The sequence below is a fragment of the Chiloscyllium punctatum genome, chromosome 16, assembly GCF_047496795.1.
Source record: "Chiloscyllium punctatum isolate Juve2018m chromosome 16, sChiPun1.3, whole genome shotgun sequence".
NCBI lineage: Eukaryota > Metazoa > Chordata > Chondrichthyes > Orectolobiformes > Hemiscylliidae > Chiloscyllium > Chiloscyllium punctatum.
Window position 1 is genome coordinate 43,733,977 of NC_092754.1, and position 22,727 is coordinate 43,756,703.

Below are 22,727 nucleotides of genomic sequence, written 5' to 3' on the forward strand. Positions count from 1 at the left end.
ATATTGATACAGTTTATATATTTGTAAGTGACGGAACTGTAACTGTTTCATGTGGGAAAGACTCCTGAGTACATGAGTAGAAGTACTTCCTAACATGGACTTCCAAGCCATGGAATCAAAACAACAATCCTTTACATTTTCAAAACAAAACCTAAAAACAGAGAAAAATGTCATTTAAAAGCTCTTAATTCAACTGTCTACTTCATAACTTTATAGTGGAATGTGGCTGGAGACCAAGTAGGAAATCACCATTTACCAACAAGACAGTGCACATCAGTAAACATAAAAATATAGAACCGTAGAAAGTAGGAGCAGGAGGGGGCCATTCAGCTCTTTGAGTCTGCTCCATCATTCAATACAAATCATGGCTGATTATCCTACTTAGTACCCTCTTCCCATTTTCTCCCCATTCCCTTGAATCCCTTTAGTCTTGAGAATTATATCTAACTCCTTGAAAATATTGAATGTATTGGTCTCAACCACTTTCTGTTGCAGAATCCACAGGTTCACCACTATCTGGATGAAGAAGTCCTCTAATCTCAGTCCTAGATAGCCTAGCCTGTATTCTTAGACTGTGATCCTTGGTTCTCGACTCCACCATCATCAGGAAAATCTTTCCTGCATTTACTTTGTTTTGTCTTGTTAGAATTTTATACATTTCTATGAGATACCCCCTCATTCTTCGAAACTCCAGTGAATATTGTCCTAACCAATCTAGTCTCTTTTTATAGTCCTGCCATACCAGGAATCAGTCTGGTGAACTTTTGTGGCACTCTCTCCATATGCAGGACATCCTTCCTGAGGTAAAGGAGACCAAAACTGCACACAATACTCCAGCTATGGTCTCACCAAAGTCCTATGGCTGTATAAAGCTGTGGTCAGCCCACATTTGGCATGTTGTGAGCAGTTTTACACCCTGTACCCAAGGAAGGATGTGTTGGTGTTTGACGGGGTCCAGAGGAGGTTTACAAGAATGATCCCAGCGATGAAGGATTTGTCACATGAGGAGCAGTTGAGGACTCTGAGTCTGTACTCAACAGAGTTAAGGGGGAGATGATAGGGGAGATGATTGAAACTTAAAAAATACTGAGAGGCCTGAAGAGAGTAGACCTGGAAAAAATGTTCCCACTTGTAAGAGAGACTAGAACTTGGAGGGCACAGCGTCAGAGTGAAGGGACAATGCTGTAGAACTGAGATGAGTGGAAATTTCCTCAAACACAGGATGGTAAATCTGTGTAACTCATAGCTGCAGAAGGCTGTTTAGGCCAAATTATTGAGTGTCTTTCAGACAGAGATGGATACATTCTTGATTAATAGGGTTACAAGGGAGAAGACAGAAGAATAGGGTTGAGAAACGTATCAGCCATGATCAAATGGCAGAGCAGACTCAATGGACCGAATTACCTTATTCAGCTCCAATATGTTATCTTCTGCAGCACAACATCCTTGCTCCTGAACTCAAATCCTCTCGCTCTGAAGGCAAACATTTGTTTTCTTCACCGCCCACTGCATCTGTATGCTTAGAAAGCTCAATTTTCACATTGCACATAAATACAGGGGCAACACACAATATATGATTACAATGGTAAATGTTAGCTGTTAAAGACATAATGAAGCAATCTGGACCAAAACAGAGAAATGCAAGGGTGTGATAAGAAAGATGCTTATGGAACCAAATATTATCAGTTATGGAAAATACAGCATATATGCACCTTGTGAGAGGGAAGAAATTGGTGAAAAAAGTTTCAATGGATCAAATTAGCTAGTCTCAGTGCTAGTTGTTTTTATGTTCAAGTGTGTGCAGGGGTCAGTAAGCCCTGTGATGAAAACTCATTCTGCACAAAGAAGGAACAATTGATCAGTTTGAAAGAATCTGGAAGACATACAAAATGATGGAGAATTGGAAAAGTGAGAAATATTAGTAGGTAAAATACTAACCATACATGGTGATTGATGAGGTAATTCATGAGAATATAGTTGCGTGCTTATGTACAGATGCTTATGTATATATCTCTTTTTGAACTTGGCTGTTACTGTCACGGTTTATTTGTGAGCTATGCTAATCCACAAAGTATGATTTGCTAAACACTGTTCTCAATGTTGTCAATCAGTCATCTTGAAAAGCTGGAGATAAGGCTGGGGGGGGCGTCAGGTCATCAGGCCGCGGACAAGATACGACAACTCATCCCAAAATTGTGAGCGGTGTTGGCAAAGGAGCTGAGGAGAAAGTCACCTTCTGTGTACTACTTTAGTCAAGAAATGATGAGTGGACCAGATGAGACTTGTGGGAGTGAAGCAAGAAATAATAATAGTCAGAAATTAATGGATAACTAGAACAGTTGTCAAAATTATTTTTCACTGATACATCATCGGGTATTCTCATCTCAAGGGTGAGAGGTGGTTTTAATAAATTAGCAAAATGGGTCTGATGCTCTCTGACAAATATGCGAAGCTTCATCAATAAACGCAGAATTAAACCAGGTGAAGAAAAGGAACAGCATGTTGTATTTGTCTATCTCTAGACTTTTCCTAGTGCTCTAAGCTTTAACTCAGGTTATACCCTGAGCTTCCTATGTAAGTTTTTATTCAATAATATTTCAACAATGAAACTGAACACTACAAGATTTATTTTCTCCCAAGCGTGTTGAGAAATTATAAAAATCCAAAGAAACAGGTAGTGCTGTACTGCACTAAAGGACAATCCTTTATTCAAGATGTTGAAGATTTGCACCTTTCCTTATCCTATCAGTTGACCCCACTGCCAAACATTTTCTATGAAGAGAATGGACCATTGCAGGGAAACATATGCATATCAAAAGAGAGCTTTGACTTCACATGATGAGTCAGCTATCAGAAGGGACAGCAGTTAGAAAATGATGGGAGTGACCACTCATGACCCTGTTTTGGTGAGGTAACATTTGTCAATGAATTTAACTCAAGAAGCTGCAATGCTGCTTTGTTGTATTTTCACAACACGGATGACACTGACAGTGTTTAATTTATTGGCCACTGTCACTTGTTGGTGTTTACGTCAGGACAGTGAGTGATTTGGAGGGCAGTGCTCACTAGGGAGAGAATCTGACAAACTAATGAGCTGGCACAGACTGAATCAAGAGATGGACCAATGTACTCTGACTAGCCATGAGGGAAACTGTAAAATGGGTCACACTAAAAGCTGATAATGAGCCCAGTTCAATCCTCATGCTTTATTCCCATGGTTTCCTGTCATAACTAGCTTACTTTCCTGGCCAAACCATCGCAAAGGGCTGGAATTTAATACAACCCAATCGATATTAATTGGTAATTGTGGGGAGATGGTAGTGTATTGGCAATGTTAATTGGTAGGTTACACAGGACCCCCAGACCAATGTTTTAGGACTCGACCTTGAATCCCTGTGATGACAGCTAATAGAATCCAAATTCATCAAAATATGGAATTAAAACCTGGCCTGATAACAACCATTTAACCACTGATTTACTAAAACCCCCAAGGGAAAGAAATTTGCTATCTGGCCCACGTCTAGCCTGACTATTAACTGCCTTTTGATATGGCCTAGCCTGTTATTCATTTCGAGAGCATTTAGGGATGGTCTAATCAACAATGACCACATTCATTGAAGAAATAATTACAAAACTGGAGAATTTTAAAGTACAAACAGGATCTGTAATCCTGATGGACATCTATCATCTGTCATGTCAAACAGGAAGGACAAACAGGAAGACAGCTAACGATCCGCATCCATGAATACCAACTAGCCACGAAACAACATGACCAGCTATCCTTAGTAGCCACACACGCAGATGACAAGCAACATGAATTCGACTGGGACAACATCACTATTATAGGACAAGCCAAACAGAGAACAGCCAGGGAATTCCTAGAGGCATGGCACTCATCCACAGATTCAATCAATAAGCACATCGACCTGGACCCAATATACCGACCACTGCAGTGGATGGCTGGAACTGACAACCGGAAGCGGCAGATTCAAACCACTATAAATGCCGGAGGAAAGATCACAGAAGCGCTTCACAGGAGGCTCCCAAGCACTGAGGATGTCCCATAGACAGGGGACGAAACGTCTGCAACACAAATTCCCAGCTCGGAGAACAGAACCACAACAATGCTCATGTCTATGGAGCAGGAGCTACAGGCTCTCTTCCCCATCTCCCTAATCAAGGTGCACAATGTCTCCCTGGAGCTCCTCATTGAAGCTGTTTAAAAGGCAGGAGATTTAGTTTCTCCCATTTAGTTTTAAAAAAAACTTTCTCCCAGAGATCCAAAGAATATATCAGGGAACTGACATACAAGTCGTAGTGTGACTGGGAGGAACTGGATCCCATGCCAGTGGATCGTCAATGAACCCATAAGAACAGGGAAGGCCAGTGACATGTCACTGGTTGTCTAGGATGTGTACACTTTCCTTATGAGTTAAGACCAAAAACTCCATGTGTCAATACAAATACACAAGATGCCCAAGGGTCTTGGGCAGCATTACCAAATGAAGGAACGGTTGACTGAGAATGATAAAGCAATCTCTGGAAAACAATAAGCAGCCCTCAAAAATTGCAAGAGCCCTCACCACTAGAGACATTCCCCTTGGGAAAGACATCATCTGGTTTAGATTTGGAAAAGACGGTGAGCAGCACAATATGAATAAGGTGAAAGAGAGTGTCAGCTGCATTTAGGCCCCTTCAGAGGGCGGAGGACAGGTGCAGCCATGTTTCACAGGAGGAAGATGCTAGATCTCAGATGGCACAGGCAAGGATGATCCTCCTGGAGCATCAGAGGTGAAAGAGTTTCCTTGTGTTGGAGAACACGGAGACATTATAGGGTGAGGGCCCAGCAATGGATTTCTCCACGTGCTTGTTCATGGATCAGAGAATTGAGAAAATAGTCACTGAGAGCTTAGCTCTGAACATGTGCAGAATTAGGGTGTTGACATGCACAGGAAGTGTAGCCTTGACCATACAGGGTTACTGATGTGTTGTGATGTTACCAGTTGCTTCCCACCCAGAATGTGACATTACTCTATCTTTAAGAGATACTTTTTTTTAAAAATAAAGAGAGGAGGAGTCAGCTCAAAGCCAATAAATTAAACAGCATGTGAGGCCTTCTTTTTAAAAAAAAGTTGGAATAATAGAAGAAACCTGACTAGGTGGGGTCAGGGTCCCATAGAACCAGGATTTTTAGTTTTAGCTTTTAGCAGTTGTTGGATGTGACATCTTCTTTCAAGAAAAGCTGAATGTGGAAGCTCTTATTCCTCTCTCTGTTACAGCTGAAAGTTGGGGTTCTCTTCCTGCTGCTAGAATTGTATGTGAGACAATCTATTTTACTGACTTTGCCTTTGCCAAGGGTGTGTTTATCAGATATGACTATATTGGAACAATTAATGTCTAGTTTACTTTTTTAAGTATTTCAATAGAGTTACTGTTAAACCAATTTTTAAAATGTATTTTAACTATAGTGCATGAATAAAGTATGTTTTGCTTCAAACCTGGTACTTTGACCAATCTGACTTGCATCTAGAATGCAACGCCTGGCACTTGTCTTGCAAATAACAGAAGGCTAGGGTATAGGCTATCTTCTTGACATGTTTTGAGGGAGTTTGGTCTAGTCTGTAACAAGAAACCTGGTCCAACATGCAAAGCCTTTCTCAAAGGGCTGGGGCAATTGATGAGGCTGATATGAAGGACCAGCTCTCAGACTGCACAGGTGTTATCTCTCACCTCAACTGTTCTGACTCAGGAACCAAGCCTTTCATAATGCCCTAAGACCATTGTCCTTGCAATGATATAGGATGCTGAGAAGTGATTTGTGGGGTGAGTAGAAGTGTTAATAATATTCGGGCCAGACAGGAACTCAGGGATGTCACACTCAGCAGCTGAGTGTGACTGCCGATTATGTCTAAAGATTGAGAAATGATTCCATCAACGACAACAATTCACCAGTGCATGCAGGCCAGTTCCCACTGAAATGTCCCAGACACTGCGTGTTCCCCATACCTGGTGACTTAACATCCTAAACCCATTCAGTGAGGTCTTTTACTAAGCCTTGCTACCCACTGAAAAGGCACCTTGTTAGTTCAGTGGCAAATTTCAGACTGCATCCCCACACCAGCCCTCCTGGTATAAATTGTGACATCTTCTTTCAAGAAAAGCGACTTTCAAATCCTGTTCACACACTTTCCTGGTCCTTCTGGTGACTGACAATCCAGTGTCTTAAGTTCCATTTAAATTGGAGTTAAAAGATTCCATGGCACTATTCGGAGAAGAGGAAATGGGGCCCTCCCAATATTTCTCATTAGATCAACATAATGAAAACAGATTATCTGTCATTTGTCGCATTGTTCCTTGATGGTACTTGTGGTGTGCAGGTTAACACCACCTTATCACTGCAATGCCATCATGACTACGATTCCAAATTAAATCATCTCTGAATGGCTTTGAATTATCTGTAGAACTCGAGATCAGCCACAGTTGGCAGAACAAACTCAAGAGCCTAAGGTGTCTACTCTGTCATCACTCTTATGCTCTGACATTTAAGGTGTCATGGAACATGCATCTTCTTTTGTTTAAAATTGTGAAAGCTTATAACTGAAAATCATTAAATGCACTCAGAAAAAGATTAAGTTTTGGGTCTTCACTAGCAATCAGAATATGCAGACACTTCTATTAGATGTATTGCAGTTCTGCTCAGACCAAATCTTAGATCAATCAGTTGAATAAAATTTGTTCATAGCAGTCTCAGCTTTTTCTCCAGACAAAGTGGATCGTCGAAGCTGCAAAATGAATCAAGAACATTCAGATACCCCTCATTAATGAATTAAATATCACCAGCTCCATGTGTACAAGAAAATGAAGCTCAGGAACAGACCAATGTAACACCACACCAGTTTACCAGTGGTCTTTATGTTGCATTTTTCTTGTGCTTCCGTATGCTACAATGACTGCACGCCTTACTTCCCAGTTTCAGCTGCAGTCTATCGTGCTCTATACACAGTAGTTTATGAGCATCCAGTAGCTGCAGTCCCCTTTGCTTTTCATACTGCAGCTTAGTAGATCTGTTTAGATCTGTCTATAGATATGTTTAATCAGAGATATTATAACACACATCTGGAGCGGGTGGGAGACATATCCTCAAGTACTGCGTAGACTGCAATTTTCTCATGCTCTGTATGCTGTTCATAAATGTTTGATATGCTGGAGTACATTGCTCCTCTAAGATGTTGTTCATGAGTGTTTTATATGCAGTTTTGCGGATCTTAAATACTGTAGTTCACTTGTGCCCTATATTCTGCAGTCTATCAGGCCTCTATCGTGATTTGCAAGAAGTAGTATACTAGTAATTTGATGGTTTAGTTTCTGTAATGTAATGGTGGTTAATGTACAACAGTTTATGATGTTATGCACTGCAGTCATTTGTGCTCAATATGCTGCACTGTACTAGTCTTATATGCCATGCAATATTAGTATTCGCATCACTTTGCGAGTGATTTGCAGTTTATTTGTGTTCTGTGCACTTACGACTGCTCATATTTCCATACTGTAGGGATTCTATTCTATTTATATGCTATAGATTCTCTGCTATATATGTTCATAGGACTAGTGCTCTATGCGCTGCACTGGCTTGGTCTCATAAGTTGCAGAGCACTAGTTTTCTGTGTGCTGCAGCTTGCTCGTCTTTTTATTAAGCAGACAGAGAGACACCTGCAGGGTAGATGGAACTTGAACCTGAATCGTTTGACCCAGTGACAGAAACACTCCTGCTTGTGCCACAAGACCCTAGTTTACCAGCACTCTATTTTCAACAATGATGATGACACACTGCCAATTCACAAGAGTTACGTTGCTGATTATTGGATATATTTTAATTTCACTTGCTCAGAAATGTTATTACACACCTCTAGAGTAGGGGGGGACATGAATCCAGGTCTCCAATTTGAAACACATGGCTGAACAATAGCAACCACCCTGCCATGAGTAATGCTATTGATGGGCATATCCGGATGATTCTTGCAAAAATCAATTAAAGTTTGGCAATTTAAAGCACAGTTAGACAGAGTCCATCTGCTCAGGAGTCAATACAACTGCAGCCACAGATAGTTGAGCGTTTATTTTCATTTGTTCATGTAGTAAGGGCATTGCTGGCTCAATCAACATTTAATTAACCATTCCTAATTACCTGGAGGGTGGCTAAGAGTCAACAATATTTCTGTGAAGCCTGAAGTTTCAAGTAGGTCAGATCAAGTAAGGATGGCAGATTTCCTTCTGTACAGAAGATTAGTGAACCGGATGGATTTTAATTGAATGCAAGAATTGAGATGACTTATTACAGCTGTTCAAGATGTTGACAATGCCACATTTAGAATACAGTATGCAGTTCTGGTTACCCTACTATAGAAAAGATATTATTAAATAAGAAAGGGTGCAGAGAAGATTTACTAGGATGCTACCTGGACTGGGGGGTTTGAGTTATAAGGAGAGGTTGGATCGGCTGGGACTTTTTACCCTGGACAGTAGGAGACTGAAGGGAGACCGTATAAAATTATGAGAGGTATAGATTAGGTAGATGGGCAACAGCTTTTCCCCATGGTAGGGGAGTCTAAAACTAGGGGCTATAGTTTTAAAGTCAGAGAGGAAGAGATGCAAAAGGATCTAGAGTGGCAATTTTTTCACACAAAAGTGCATGTCTAGAACAAGCTACCAGAGAATAGTGGTGGAAATGAGTACAATTGCATCATGTAACAAACATTTAGACATGGATGAGATAGGTATGAAGGGATATGGACCAAACATAAACAAATTGGATTAATTGTGGAAATAGTTCAATTGTGAAAATCGGACAGCATGATCAAGTTGGGCCAAAAGGCCTGTTTCCATGCTGTGGACATCTATGACTCAAATGACAATTGCCAGCAGTTACATGGTCACCATTAGCCTGCTACTTAATTCCAGAATTTTATTGAATTTAAACTTTATGAGATGCTGTGGTGGGATTCAATTTCCTGTCCCCAGAACATTAACCTGAAACTCTGGATTACTAGTCCAATCACATCCCCCATATTTACAACATGGAGTAAGTAAATGCATGTTCAAAATTTATCAACTGGGTTAAAATCCAACTGATCGAATAGAAGACATGTATTATAGATTGGAAGGCTGATCATCCCACTAATCAACTTATAATTCTGCCAATAAATAGTTACTAAGATGATACATTTGAACATTACCGGACAGTACAGACTTGCAGACACAATAGTCACCAGAAAAATAAGTCTTTGAGCATCTCATCAGCTTAGTCGATATTTGTTGTCATCACTTAAAACAGGTCAATGTATTTAGCAGCATTTTTAGTTTAAGATGATGCAGATATCAAGTTGCTGCCCCACCTCCCTATCCTCCTTTAATGCTGTGGTGTACTTGGACTTTGATTATGCTTGTCTGTTGCCTGCTTAAAGTAGACAGTTAGATAACTTGGGCATGGTCACTTAGAAAAAGCAATTAAACTGAGGCAAGCTGCTGTAAGCACGAGAGTGCAGACATTTTAAAGTATTGATTAAAACTTCAGCCACACACACGGATGTTGATATAACATTGGTACGTGTTCCAAGGCAGAACTCACAAGAGAGAGATAGTATAAAAACCCATTATAGGCCAAGCTTTGAGTCACCTATTCTACTTTATCTAGTGGCTTGGTGCCAATATACTAAACTCTTATGAAGGTCTAGAGGCATTTGCCTATGTAAAAATCCATATGTAAATGCAAATTCATTTTTTAAAAATAAACTCTACTTAATGCTGAAAAGTTCTGTGCAGAACTTTTGGTGAAAACCATGGTCATTATCTGATCATCAGCCTTATAAATCTGGGCTGAAGTGTCTCTGTTTCCATGGTAACATTAAGCAGCACAAGATCAAGAAGAGGTGGTGAATTTGTTTGTTGTACTTTTTAACTCCTGAAGAAGGGCTTATGCCCGAAACGTCGATTCTCCTGCTCTTTGGATGCTGCCTGACATTCTGCGCTTTTCCAGCAACACATTTTTCAGCACTTTTTAATTACTGAGCTAAAGTCCACATTTCAGGAAAGCAGTGGAATTGAAGAAAATTAATTCAGTCCCATGAAAAATAGCATCTGAGGTTCTTGACCTTGACCACGTTGGAAGTGCAGTCCTTTCATGGTCAATACAACAGATGACTCCACTCCAACTGCATTATTATTGGCTGCAAATGTGGAATGTGGGAAATAAACCAACTCGATATGAAAAAGAAACATTTCCTGGGGTGTACCATGACTGGCCTTCCTAAGAAAACGTTCTTCCCACTTCATCATTCACAATTCCTGCAGGAACGTTGAAATCTAATGCAACAAATTGTATCTTTACCTCTTTCCTGCAGCTCACTGAATATGAGCTTACCATCCCACTGCACTCTCATTAAAATCACTTCTCAACATTCAGAGTGTTGGCTCTCATTTTCAAAAACAAACCAAATGATGGAATGTGATCCTAAAGTTTTCAAATCTATTAGAAACTTACACCTTGATGTAAGTTTGGCTTCTATCCTCAGCTTGTTTCTCAGTTGTTCACCACACTTTAGGTTTAGAAGGCTGAGTTTATTGTACACGTGTATTTTTGTATGTACATGTTTGTAACATGCACATGTACGTCCACATTTTCTCTTCATGTGGCATGTCTAATCTATTTAAGTCTGTGTGTATACAAGGTGAGAGCTTGTACATGTGTTTGTGTATGTTTGTATGTGTGCATGTCTTTATACATGTGTGTTTGTAGGTCTGTATTTTTGTGTATGCTTTTCTTTGATTGTGTTCTTACATTTGTATTTGTATGTGTATACATTTAAAATCAGTGGCAACACCATAATATGAAATATGAACAACAGACTGTCCTTCTCTTTGGGTTGTATATTTTCTGTGGATTTGTTCAGCAATGGCTATAGATATTTTCTTATCAACCTGTTCAGAGATGCCATGGCACACCTTTGAAGCAGGTTGGAACCTGAATGGAGGTATCCTTGCCCAGAGGTAGAGTCACTATCACTGTGCCACAAGAGCCTTCAATGAGCTCCTGATGAAGAAGCCCTACCCAAAACGTCGATTCTCCTGTTCCTTGGATGCTGCCTAACCTGCTTGTATTCAATGTACAGCTTACTTTATATATCAGATGTTAATCTTTAAAAAGAGCTATTTGGAGTTCAGTGACTGACATGTAAATAGTGATTAGCAGATGAGAACAAATCAACATCCATTAAAATCACTTTCCAGTGTTCTGAGAGTTGCATGATACAATCAATAGAGAAATTGTTCACTAATCACTGTGATCAGTCTCCTTTAATTAGTCTAAAGCAAACATAGGCATGAGTTAAGATGAACCACATGGGTGGAAAGCCTTGGAAACCATAAGACAAAAGTTATTTGTCCCTTAAACTTCTTTGACAAGCAGTTATAGAAATATTTGGAAGGAGTCTTACCTCGGCAGCTATCTCTCTGCTCCTCATAGCCAGCACTACAGACACATTTCCCAATGGGAACAAGCCATTCCCCCTCTGCACTGCAATACATCTTCGGTGTATCTCTCTCCTCGCTGTGGTCCACACACTGACCTTGTACCTCTACCAGAGAGGACGAGTCAGCACCAGTCACTGCATCGGGAAAGACAGCCAGATTCTGTATCATGGCCGGGCATTTCTTGTAGTAAACCCTCACTGACACAATCGCAATGCAAGCTCCTATATCCTGGAAAGCCAGGTAGACACCTTTCTTGTTGAGCGGACCCACTCCACGAACTTCAGTGTTTAATTTCAGTCTTCGGACTCCCAAGTCGACATTGGTAAAGCTTTCATCAGCTGCCACTGTGTCAATCTTCACAAACTGGTTCTCCCAGATATTGCTGCCAATGTCCCTGTCTGATTCAAAGTAATACAGGTTGAAGGTCTCCTTGCAGGTCCCCACAACCCCTGGCATACTGTTGCAGTCTCGCAAAGTGAACTTTATTTCAATGTATATTCGACGTGCCCCATTCCGCTGGAGCCAATTAGTCCTTAACCAGTTGTTCTGATTTGGAGACATGACATTGCAGACTTGATAGGTGTGGATTGGAGTGAAGTACTCATCCATTTCACTGATAGCATCCCACTGTAAAGGAAAATCATAGGATGTAAGAACACATATAAAATCAGTCCTTCACAAAAAGAATATTGTTCGTAACTCAGCCTTGGTATGAGATTGTTTTGCTTTTGTAGAAGTATTTTCTGAAGGAGAAGACTGAGGCAGGCTCCTGATATTTAAGGAGAGTCACAGAGTGATGTGATGTTTGCTACATTGGAACACATGCTCATATCCAAACATGCGCATGTACAAACATTCCCAAATATATAATATTCTCCTCAGGTAATGTCTGTGACCTGTGTCTATCAGAGCTGTGGATCATCATACAAGGTACCATAAAAAAGGCAACAACTCACCAAACCTTATGCATGTTGGCTGTTTGAAAGGGTTAATTATTGTATTACTCCCAATTCATTAGCCTTGCCCCATAGCTCTACAATTATCCCTCAGTCAAGTATATATTCAATTCCCTTTGAAAATTACCAGTGAATCTGCCTCCAGCATTCTTTAATAGCAGCATCTTTCAAATTACAATAAATCATTTTTCAAAACTTTGTCCTCATTTCACCTCTTGCCCTACACCACACAGAATTTCATCAGCTCTATGACTGCTGGTTTCCTCAGGTCATCCAAATCTCCCTGAAGTGACCGTTCTCACTGTTTACTACACTTTCAAGTTTTACCTCATCGTCAGATTTTAAAATTTTGTCCAAAATTGCCAAGTCCAAGATATTGATGTGCACGATAAAACAGCAGTGGTCACATACTGAAACTTGCAAACTATTAGAGGATATCTCCCTCCAGTCTATAATATAGCCATTTACCACACCTCTATTTTCTAATGGGCTGCCAAGTTTATAACAATGCTATCACTATCCATTTAATTTTGGGTTTCAATTTTGCTAAAAGAAGTTGAATATGTGGCATTTATCAAACTCCTTTTGAAAAACTACATACATAGCATCAACTGTACTGACCTCTTTGACACCCTCTTATCTTATAAAGAAACTCAATCAAGTTATTTAAACATAATGAGAATACCACGGACCAGGTTAATGGGCTTGAACAGATTGATATTAAGGAAGTGGATGTGCTGGAAATTCTGGGAGGCATCAAGATAGATAGGTCCCCAGTGCCGGTCCAGATGTATCCAAGGTTACTATGGGAAGTGGGAAATGAGATTGCTGCGCCTCTGGTTAAAGACAGGATTCTTGGCAGTGTGGAGAAATAGCAGGATCTTGGGGTCCATGCACATAGATCCCTCAAAATTGCCCCCCAAGTTGATAGGGTTGTTAAGATGGTTTATGGTGTTTTGTTTTTCATTAACGGGGGACCGAGTTTAAGAGCTGCGAGGTTTTGCTGCAGCTTTATAAAACCCTGGTTTAGACCACACTTGGAATATTGTGTCCAGTTCTGGTCATCTCATTACAGGAAGGATGTAGATGCTTTAGAGAGGGTGCAGAGGAGGTTTACCAGGATGCTGCTGCCTGGATTGGAGGGTTTGTCTGATGAAGAGAGGTTGAGTGAGTTCTGGCTTTTCATACTGGAGAGAAGAAGGAATAGAGGTGACTTGATAGAGGTGTACAAGGTAATGAGAAGCATAGATAGAGTAGATAGCCAGAGACTTTTCCCCAGGGCAGAAATGGCTGTCACAAGGGGTGATAATTTTAAGGTGATTGGTGGAAGGTGATGTCAGAGGTAGATTCTTTACGCAGAAAGTAGTGGGTGCATGGAATGTACTGTCAGCAGTGGTAGTGGAGTCAGAGACATTAGGGACATTTAAGTGACTGCTAGACAAGCACATGGATGGCAGTAAATTGAGGGGTGTGTAGGTTAGGTTGATCTTAGATTAAGATAAATGCTCGGCACAACATCGTGGGCTGAAGGGCCTGTACTGTGCTGTACTGTTCTATGTTCTATGTTCTATTTGTCCTTAACAAATCCATGCTGGCTCTGCTATATTAATCCACATCTGTCTGTAAGTGTCTGGAAGAATTGTACTTCTCAAAGAAACCCTGGTATATTTGTTGATAAGTCACTGAAGCTCATATGCAGGTGCAGCAAGCTATCCATGAAGGCTGACAGAATATTAGCCTTTTTTCAAAGAAGGTTTGAGTAGTTGCTTGCAAAGTCTTGTTTCTATTGTATAGGAGCTTGCCTAGTTCGCACTCTCAACTGTGTGCAGTTTTGGTCTCCTTATCTCCGGAAAGATATTATTGCCGAGAGAGAGTGCAATGAAGGTTCATCAGACTTGTGCCTTGGATGTCAGAACTGTCCTGTGAAGACTGGAGAAACTGGACTTGTATTATCTAGGATTTCAAAGAATGAAAGGCAATCTCATTGACATAGACATAGACAGGGTGGATGCATGTAAGATGTTTCCACTGGTTGGGGAGTTTTGAAATAGGTGTAACAGTTTACAAGTAAGGCAAATGCCACTTCGGTCTGAAATGAAGAGAAATTTTTGTACTCAGAGGGGTGTAAATCTATGAAATTCTCGACCAGAGAATGCTGTGGAAGCTCAGGATATTTAATGTCGAGATTGACAGATTCTTGATTACCAATGGTGGGCAGTTTTATGGGGATGGGGTGGGTAAAATGTTCAATTAGGTATATTGTACTGATTGGTGCTGGCTTGACAAGCTGAATGGCCTACTCGCTATCAACTATCCACACCCATGCCAAACATCTGGCAGTAATTAGTGGCTTTATCACCCTTATTTTTAAACAAAGTTATGACATTTGCAATCCTCTGGCCCCACATCAGTGTCTAAGGAAGATTAGATTAGATTAGATTACTTACAGTGTGGAAACAGGCCCTTCGGCCCAACAAGTCCACACCGCCCCGCCGAAGCACAACCCACCCATACCCCTACATCTACCCCTTACCTAACACTACGGGCAATTTTAACATGGCCAATTCACCTGACCTGCACATCTTTGTGACTGTGGGAGGAAACCCACGCAGGCACGGGGAGAACGTGCAAACTCCACACAGTTAGTCGCCTGAGGCGGGAATTGAACCCGGGTCTCTGGCGCTGTGAGGCAGCAGTGCTAACCACTGTGCCACATTTTTCACCCTCATATTTCTTAGCAACCTAGGATGAATCCCATCTGCACTGGGTGACTCATCGACTTTTAAGTATTACCAGTCTTTCTACTACACTTCTGAAGACATTTGTCCCAATATCCCAGAGATATCTTTGCTTTTTGTAGGTTTGGAAAGATCATCTTCCTTGATAAGTACTCCTGCACATTATTCACTAAGTACGTCAGCAAACTGAATAATTGATTCAGCCTGTTCCACCATTCATTATTGCTGATCTGTAACCCAACTCCATACACCTTACCCACATTGACCCTTACCTTTGGACAACAAAAATTAATCTATGTCAGGTTGAAATTTATCAATTGATTTGATATCATCTGCAATGATATTTGCAAACGTCATTTTCTTCTCCAAGTTCACTCCTGAAAGATTTGACTGAAAGTTTTAGAGTCTGTTGCCTCGACCGTGACTCCTCAACTCGCCTTTCCCTGCTTACCTTTTCAAGTGCATTAAAATCATTACACTTCCAGACCCTTTCAGTTCCAAAGAAAAGGCATATTGGACTCAAAACATTAACTGTTTCTTTCTCCACGGATGCTGCCACTCCTGCTGAGTTTCTCCAATACTGACTGATTTCATCTTCAGCATTCACAGTATTTTGCTTTTATTTAAATACCTTCCCTCTATCTACCCTACCTGCTCCCCTCAATCTCTTGAGAATTTTTATCAAATCACCCCTAAACTGGTCAAATTCCAAAGAATGCAAACTCAGTTTGCAATTTCATAGTAATTTAACTCTCACCGTCCAGTAACATTCTGGTCAATCTACCCTTTCTACCCATGGCACTGTACCTGTATTCAGAACTGCTCCAGATGCATTTAAAAGAGGACTTTGTACAGATACTGTGGTGTAGTTTGAAGTACCTCCACATTTGGAAAGCACCATATTCTATCTTCCTTATGTCGAAAGTCGCCTCACATTACCTAGAGCAGCATCAATTGTGTTGCTGATTCACTCCATCTATAATGACTTCTTTGCAATGTCACACTTCAATTTATATTTCTTACATACAATGTCTTATATGTCTTTGTATCATCAGCAAATTTGGATATTTGACTTTCCACATTGTTATCAACTCATTAATAAATATGGCACATTCTTAAGCTCCGAGCAGGTCCTTTTAGGACCTCATTAGTCTGAGGGCCTGCCCATTATCCTTAGGGTCTGTTTCCTGTAGCTCAGCAAGATTTCAAAGTAAGTCAACAACTTGCCTTCAGTTCCATGCATTCAACTTTGAGTAACAGTTTCTTGTGAGGGACATTATCAAATGTCTCATAGACGTCCATGTAAATTCCATTCATAGAAATACCCTAGCCACTACTTTAATCAATGCAACTTGGCACCAATCCATTTACCCATCATCCCACATTCTCACACATTTCATATGGGTGGCACAGTGGCTCAGTGGTTAGTACTGCTGTCTTACAGTGCTAGGGACCTGGGTTCAATTCCAGCCTCGGGCATCTATCTGTGTGGAGTTTGGACGTTTGCCCCTGGTCTGCATGAGTTTCCTCTCACAATCCAAAGATATGCAGGTCAGGTGAATTGGCCACATTAAATTGCCCGTATTAGTTAGGGGGAAATGTAGGGGAATGGGTGTGGGTTGGTTACTCTTCAGAGGGTCAGTGTGGACTTATTGGCCTAAGAGACTGTTTCCATGCTGTAGGGAATCTTAAAAAAAATTCCATAACTCATTTTTCACCCCAACTCTACTAACGTACCTAGCACCAGAACCTCTTCATCCACCTGGCTCCTGAATCTCTCACTCCCTGGTATTTTAACCCTTCACTCACCGAGCACCCTAACCTCTCATCTTGCTGGCATGCTAACCCTTCACCTACCTGGCACTCCTCAAAAAAATTCATATTCAGTCACCCTTATCTAAGAAGGAAGACTAGTAATTTCCCAACAACAGATGTTAGGCTACATGACCTACAATTCCATGAGGGACCCATCCCTCTCTTACACATGGAATGGCATTCAAAATTTTCCAATGAAAAACAACAATTCCCAAATTGTAAGAAATGTAGAAAATGATAGTCAGGCATCTACAATATTTTCATTGATTCTTTCAAACTCGTGGGTGGGTTCTGGTGATTTTTCACTTCTTCGTGCACAATTTTCTTCATAATTGGTATTTGCTATTGTCAATTTTGCCAAGTTTCTGATTCAATATTAGTTTCCTTGGGTTGTCTGACATGTTAACCTCTTCCTCTGCTGTAAATATTGACAGAAAGTAATTATTCAGCATGTTGGCCACTTCCTTGTTTTAATTAACACCATCACAGGAGTTCACAATGCTCCTGACTAACCCCAATTTTCTCAATATAATTGTTTAAAACAGTGTTGATTTTAATATCCCTTGCAGATTTCATTTCATACTCCCTTGTTGTAGCTCTCAGTGTCTCTTTTGAAAACAATTTTACATTCTCTGTATCTTTCCCATTCACCAGAATCAATGCTTTCCAAGAAAAAATGACTTTTTAAAAAATTTACGGTAGTCCCATGTTATGTCTTACCTCTCTCGTTATCCATGACTGTCATTTTTGGCAAATAAAGCACTTACATCATGAGGTTATAAACTAGTTCTGCATCATATTAAACTTTTTTTCAACATCACAAACTATTCACGAGCACTACTTTAGCCAGTTACAGATTCAAGAATTTTCTGTGGACAGTCACTCTCATATCACATTGATATGAAGCTCATTAAAATTTATGATGTGAGTCACTGTTTTTCATTAATTTCTGGCATTTACAGTTATTTTCTGATTACATTTGCAATGAAATGAATATCTTCCAAAAGCCTTGGTGAGCACCTTATAATAATATTAATTTAGGTACTTTAAAACACATATTTTCATTTATTTAATGTATTAATTATCTTTATAATTTATAATACACAAACCGAAATGATTTTCTAATGATTCTGCAATGCTGCTTCATCGCTGTTTAGTTCTTGTTGATTTGCTATCTGGCATTGCACTAATTTCTGAGTCTTAAAATATAATTTTATTGGAAACTAATTTGAAAAAGCTGTTCCAGGATATATTGTTGAAGAAAATTATTTGATATACCCAACAAATTCACTCTCAAGCTCTCAGCTGCTTGTTTGCTTATTATAAAGTTTTTAAAAGCGAAAATCTCCCATGAAATCAGTCTGCCTTTCCTTAATGGTTGTTGAATCTCTGTATTTACATAATATGTCACTTACATCTGCTCCAAGTGGCCTCACCTCAACTATAAGATCTTAAATCTTATTTAGTTCATAACTCCATATAAAGTCTCCACTACCTAATTGTCTCCTGTCATGTCATCTCCACACAGCCTCCTGGTACAACATGCCATGATCCACAATCTCGCTGTCACTCCAAGTCTCCATACTTGCTCTCAAGGTAAAAAGTACATTTTCACTGTTGGATAGGAATGATTCCTGTGGTCTTCCTTCTTTATCCCCTTTGGTCACAATCTGTTGCACCTACACCATTTTCAACCTATCCCCATCCCTTATGTGTTGCAGGGTCTGTAGCTCCCACTGCAGCTGAATGAGCAGACCCAGTGATATTTGAGATGGAGGCATAGCTGTCTAAAAACTACCACACACCACAGTCCACAAACACAACATGTGCTTTCATAGCTTAATCAAAATCGTTTATATCAATTACATCTTTTTTCTCATTGACCTGTATTTTTTTCTCTATATTTTTCTACAGTTTAAATTTTACCAAGAACAAAAACACTGGATAAAATGCTACTACCTCAACACTGTTGAGTTTATTCTCGATCATGTATAATTGAAGTGAAAGATCTAAAGAGTAGGACCGGAAACCATAGGATCACATTCAATAACAACCTCCAGCACTGATCCTATTGGAGTTTGCAATGTTGATGAAATAAAGTTTAATTGCCTTTTGTTGGTATTGATGTCTTTTGGTAGCAATAAAAGCAGAGGTAATATAGGAATGTTACAATTTTAAAGAAAGGGATAGAAAAAGACATGCACAAGCTCAAACAAAAATAGTTAACTGGAGCAGATCTCAATGGCTCTAATTTCCGGGTAACATCCTGAATCAAAGCCACAACTTCCTTGGTGATGGAAGGGTTAGAGAGTAATGTGGAGCAGAGAATGGCACTTATTTTGTCCTTTGCACAAAATTCCCATTCTCACCCAATTCCTGGCTTTTGCACTCTTTTCTCCTCCCACCCATGCCTTTGTATCTTTGTTTTGCTCCATTTTGTTCATTATTGGACCTAATTTTCTTTATTGCCTCTTTAAAATGAATATACTCATTTGATTCTTCTTTCTGTCAACCAAATTCAGTCAATAAATTCTTGTGCTGACGTTTTTACCCCTCTTATTTCCTTTGCTATCTCTCCTTTAAATGTTTTAAATTTAACCTGATATGAGCCAATTACCAAGCTGACACCTGTCCTTTGATTTCGGATCCATCTTACTCTCTAATTCCATCATTTAGGGAGTTCCAGTATTGGTTGGTCGCCCTTTCCCTCTTTAGGAATCTACCTTGATGTACCCAAGCCATCTCCCCTTTCAAGATCACCAATTCATTACTTTTCATTTCAGAGCAGGACTCGAATTTGACCTGCACCAGATCCCTTTGCTAAAATTAGTTATTTTCCTGTTTTCTTCTGGATCATGTAGAGAAACACATTTCTGCAACTGAACACTTCAAAAAGATGGTAGCATATCTCAATTCTGCTCTTTTTCTGCCAAAATGCATCTTCTCCCATCAAGACAATAAAATTATAGCATCTCTACAGTGTGGAAACAGGCTATTTGGCCCAACAAGTCCATGCCAACCCTTCAAAAGGTAATCCACTCAGACCCATTCTCCTACCTTATTTTGAGACATTTACCCCTGACTAATGGATCTAATCTACTCTTCCCTGAACACTATGAGCAATTTAGTATGGCTGGTTCACCTAACCTGTACATCTTTGGATGTGGAAGGAAACCCATGCAGACATGAGGAAAATGTGCAAACTCCACACAGACAGTTTCCTGAGGCTGGAATTGAACCTAGGTCCCTGGTTCTATAAGGCAGCAGTGCTAAGCACTGAGCCACTGATCCACCTCATTGTATCGCAATGCTGGGACTGATTATTGAAGAAGTAAAGCCTTAAATAAATTCAATTATGGCTTGAATACAAAATTCAATACTACTGTGAACTCACAGTAAACACTTTCCAAATGTGCATATAACCCTGTTGCTTACTGGGCTATTGGGATGACTTCATTGACCTGATGCATTTCTCTATGTCCCAAACACTGTCTGGGAGGCTAACTTGGTGTGCAGGTGGTCATATATTCAGCTGCAGACCACAGGCCACCCACAGGCATTATGACCAACTCTCCAAGACAGCACAGGGCTCTTCAGTTTAAAATCATCTATTATCTTCTAATGAAACAATTCAACCTTATTTTGCCAGATTTACAGATTGACCACATTACTAATACAATTGCTGCACAACGATGAATGAAAGCACACAGCTCATATAAAACTAGTGTTTGATAAGTTATTCTCAAAATTGGATGTGCTAACTGTGATTTTTTTCAGTTGTGTACATGATAAACCCAATCTCCCAGAACACTGTTGTTGCGCTCACTTTAAAATTGTACAGGTCTGTCTCTTCTCAGTCCTTCTAACAACATATATCGTTTGTCTGCATTAAATATTATCTGCCATGTTTCTGCCACTTTTAGTAGTCAACCTAATCAGTGTTTCTCAACCATTTTCTGGATAGGACCCCAGTTCAATGCCTCAGACATTATTGATGAGATCCCACAGCGAAGGCCTGAGAGTGGTTGGGGTGTATCGGAGTTATTGTGAGTGTGGAGGAACAGGGTAAAGAGTCTTGTGTTGCTGAGCATTACCTCAATTACCTCAGAGAGAAAAAAGGTCAGCATATTAGTACAATCTTTAATAACAAAAACAGAAAGCACTGGAGGAACTCAGTGGGTCTGGCAGCATCCATGATTGGTGAACCCAGAGTTAATGTTTGGAGTCTAGTGGCTCCTGGTCAGAGTTACTGACAAACTCGAGGCGAAATGTTAACTTTATTTTGATTTCTCTCTCCATAGATACTGCCATACCTGTTGACTTTTTCCAGCACTTTGATTTTGTGTGAGATTTATAGCATCCACAGATTTGTTTGTTTTCATTTTAATAAGAGTTAAAAAAAATGTACTTTGAATATATGAAAATGTCTTTTTGTGAACATTTTATGTTACTCACTGAGCCTAACACAACATATGGTCTTGCAGTGTGATTAAGGTGAACTTGTTGCTAGGAAAGCTCTGCTTTTCGATGTTGCGGTATTCACGTAGCTTTCCAGCCACAAAGCCTTGTGAACCAGCATCAAGTATTAGCTATCTGGCTTCATACTTTCGTGAAGAGAGGTGAGGCCCTTCAGCATTCTTTGTATTTGACTAAAACACTTGTGTACCTGGACTCAGGAAAAGCCTCGGGGTATTTACAACACGATTCTTGTTTTGTTTTCATTTCCAAGGGAGCTGGGAGCCTCGCTGCTGGAGGGAGAAACTGTGTTAAAACCTTCGCCTACTGTGTTAAATGCAAGTTGCTGGTTATGGTCAACATGGTTCCCAGGCCTTCAGTTTCATGTTAGGGAAGTACTTGGCCCTTGAGGAATTTGGGAATCTTTCTCACAGAGGAGCGACTTCCATGCCCAAACCCTCACATCCTCCAATTGGCATTCTTGTTGATTAATATGCTCCTGGCTTTTTACAACAAATACTAAAACTGGTTGGTTGAGCTCATTCATGCCTAGCTCTCCCCTTATAGAAAATAATAAACTGGGAAAGAGTGTGCACCTTTAATCTCATAACGAATGGACAGAAAGTCATTGATGAACTTACTGAAGATGGTTGGGCCTTGGGGATTACACTGAGGAACTGTGGGCTGTTATGCAATGGTAATGTCTTACCTCTGAGCCAGAGGTGTCGGTTCAAGTCCCATCTGCTCCAGGTGTTTATATTAACTTCTCTGAACAGATTGATCAGAAAACATCTATCCTGAGGATCTGCTGCTGAGATGACTGACCTCCAATAACCACCATCACCATACTGTGTGCCCGATATGGCTCCAACCAATGGAGAATTTTCCCCTGATTCTTTAAGATTCAGTTTCACTAGGGATCCTCAATGCCATGCTCTTTCAAGTAGGGATTTGATGTAAAAGGTTGTCAGTCCCACCTCACCTCTGGAGTTTAGCTGTTTTGTTCATGTTTAGACCAAGGCCAGGAGCTGTAGTAAAATCGGAACTGGGCATCTGTGAGCAGGTTACTGCTGAGCAAGTGTCATGTCATTGCACTGTTGCTGACTCTTCCATTGCTTTCCTGATGGCTGACCGTGGACTGATGGAGCATTGGCTGGTTTGGATTTGTCCTGTTTTTTTTTGTGTACAGGACATACCTGGGCAATTCGCCACATTTTCCGGTAGTGTTGTAGCCTAA

The 22,727-nt window shown here is 40.2% G+C and overlaps 1 protein-coding gene across 3 annotated transcripts in view; it reads right to left on the minus strand.

Annotated features, from left to right (window-relative positions):
* epha8 (eph receptor A8) overlaps window positions 1–22,727 on the minus strand; it is a 527,638-nt gene that overhangs the window by 400,293 nt on the left and 104,618 nt on the right. For all 3 annotated transcript variants that reach the window (XM_072586821.1, XM_072586820.1, XM_072586819.1), the window contains exon 3: window positions 11,490–12,153. In XM_072586821.1, the coding sequence (XP_072442922.1) occupies window positions 11,490–12,153 (664 nt within the window). The remainder of the gene's footprint in view (window positions 1–11,489; window positions 12,154–22,727) is intronic.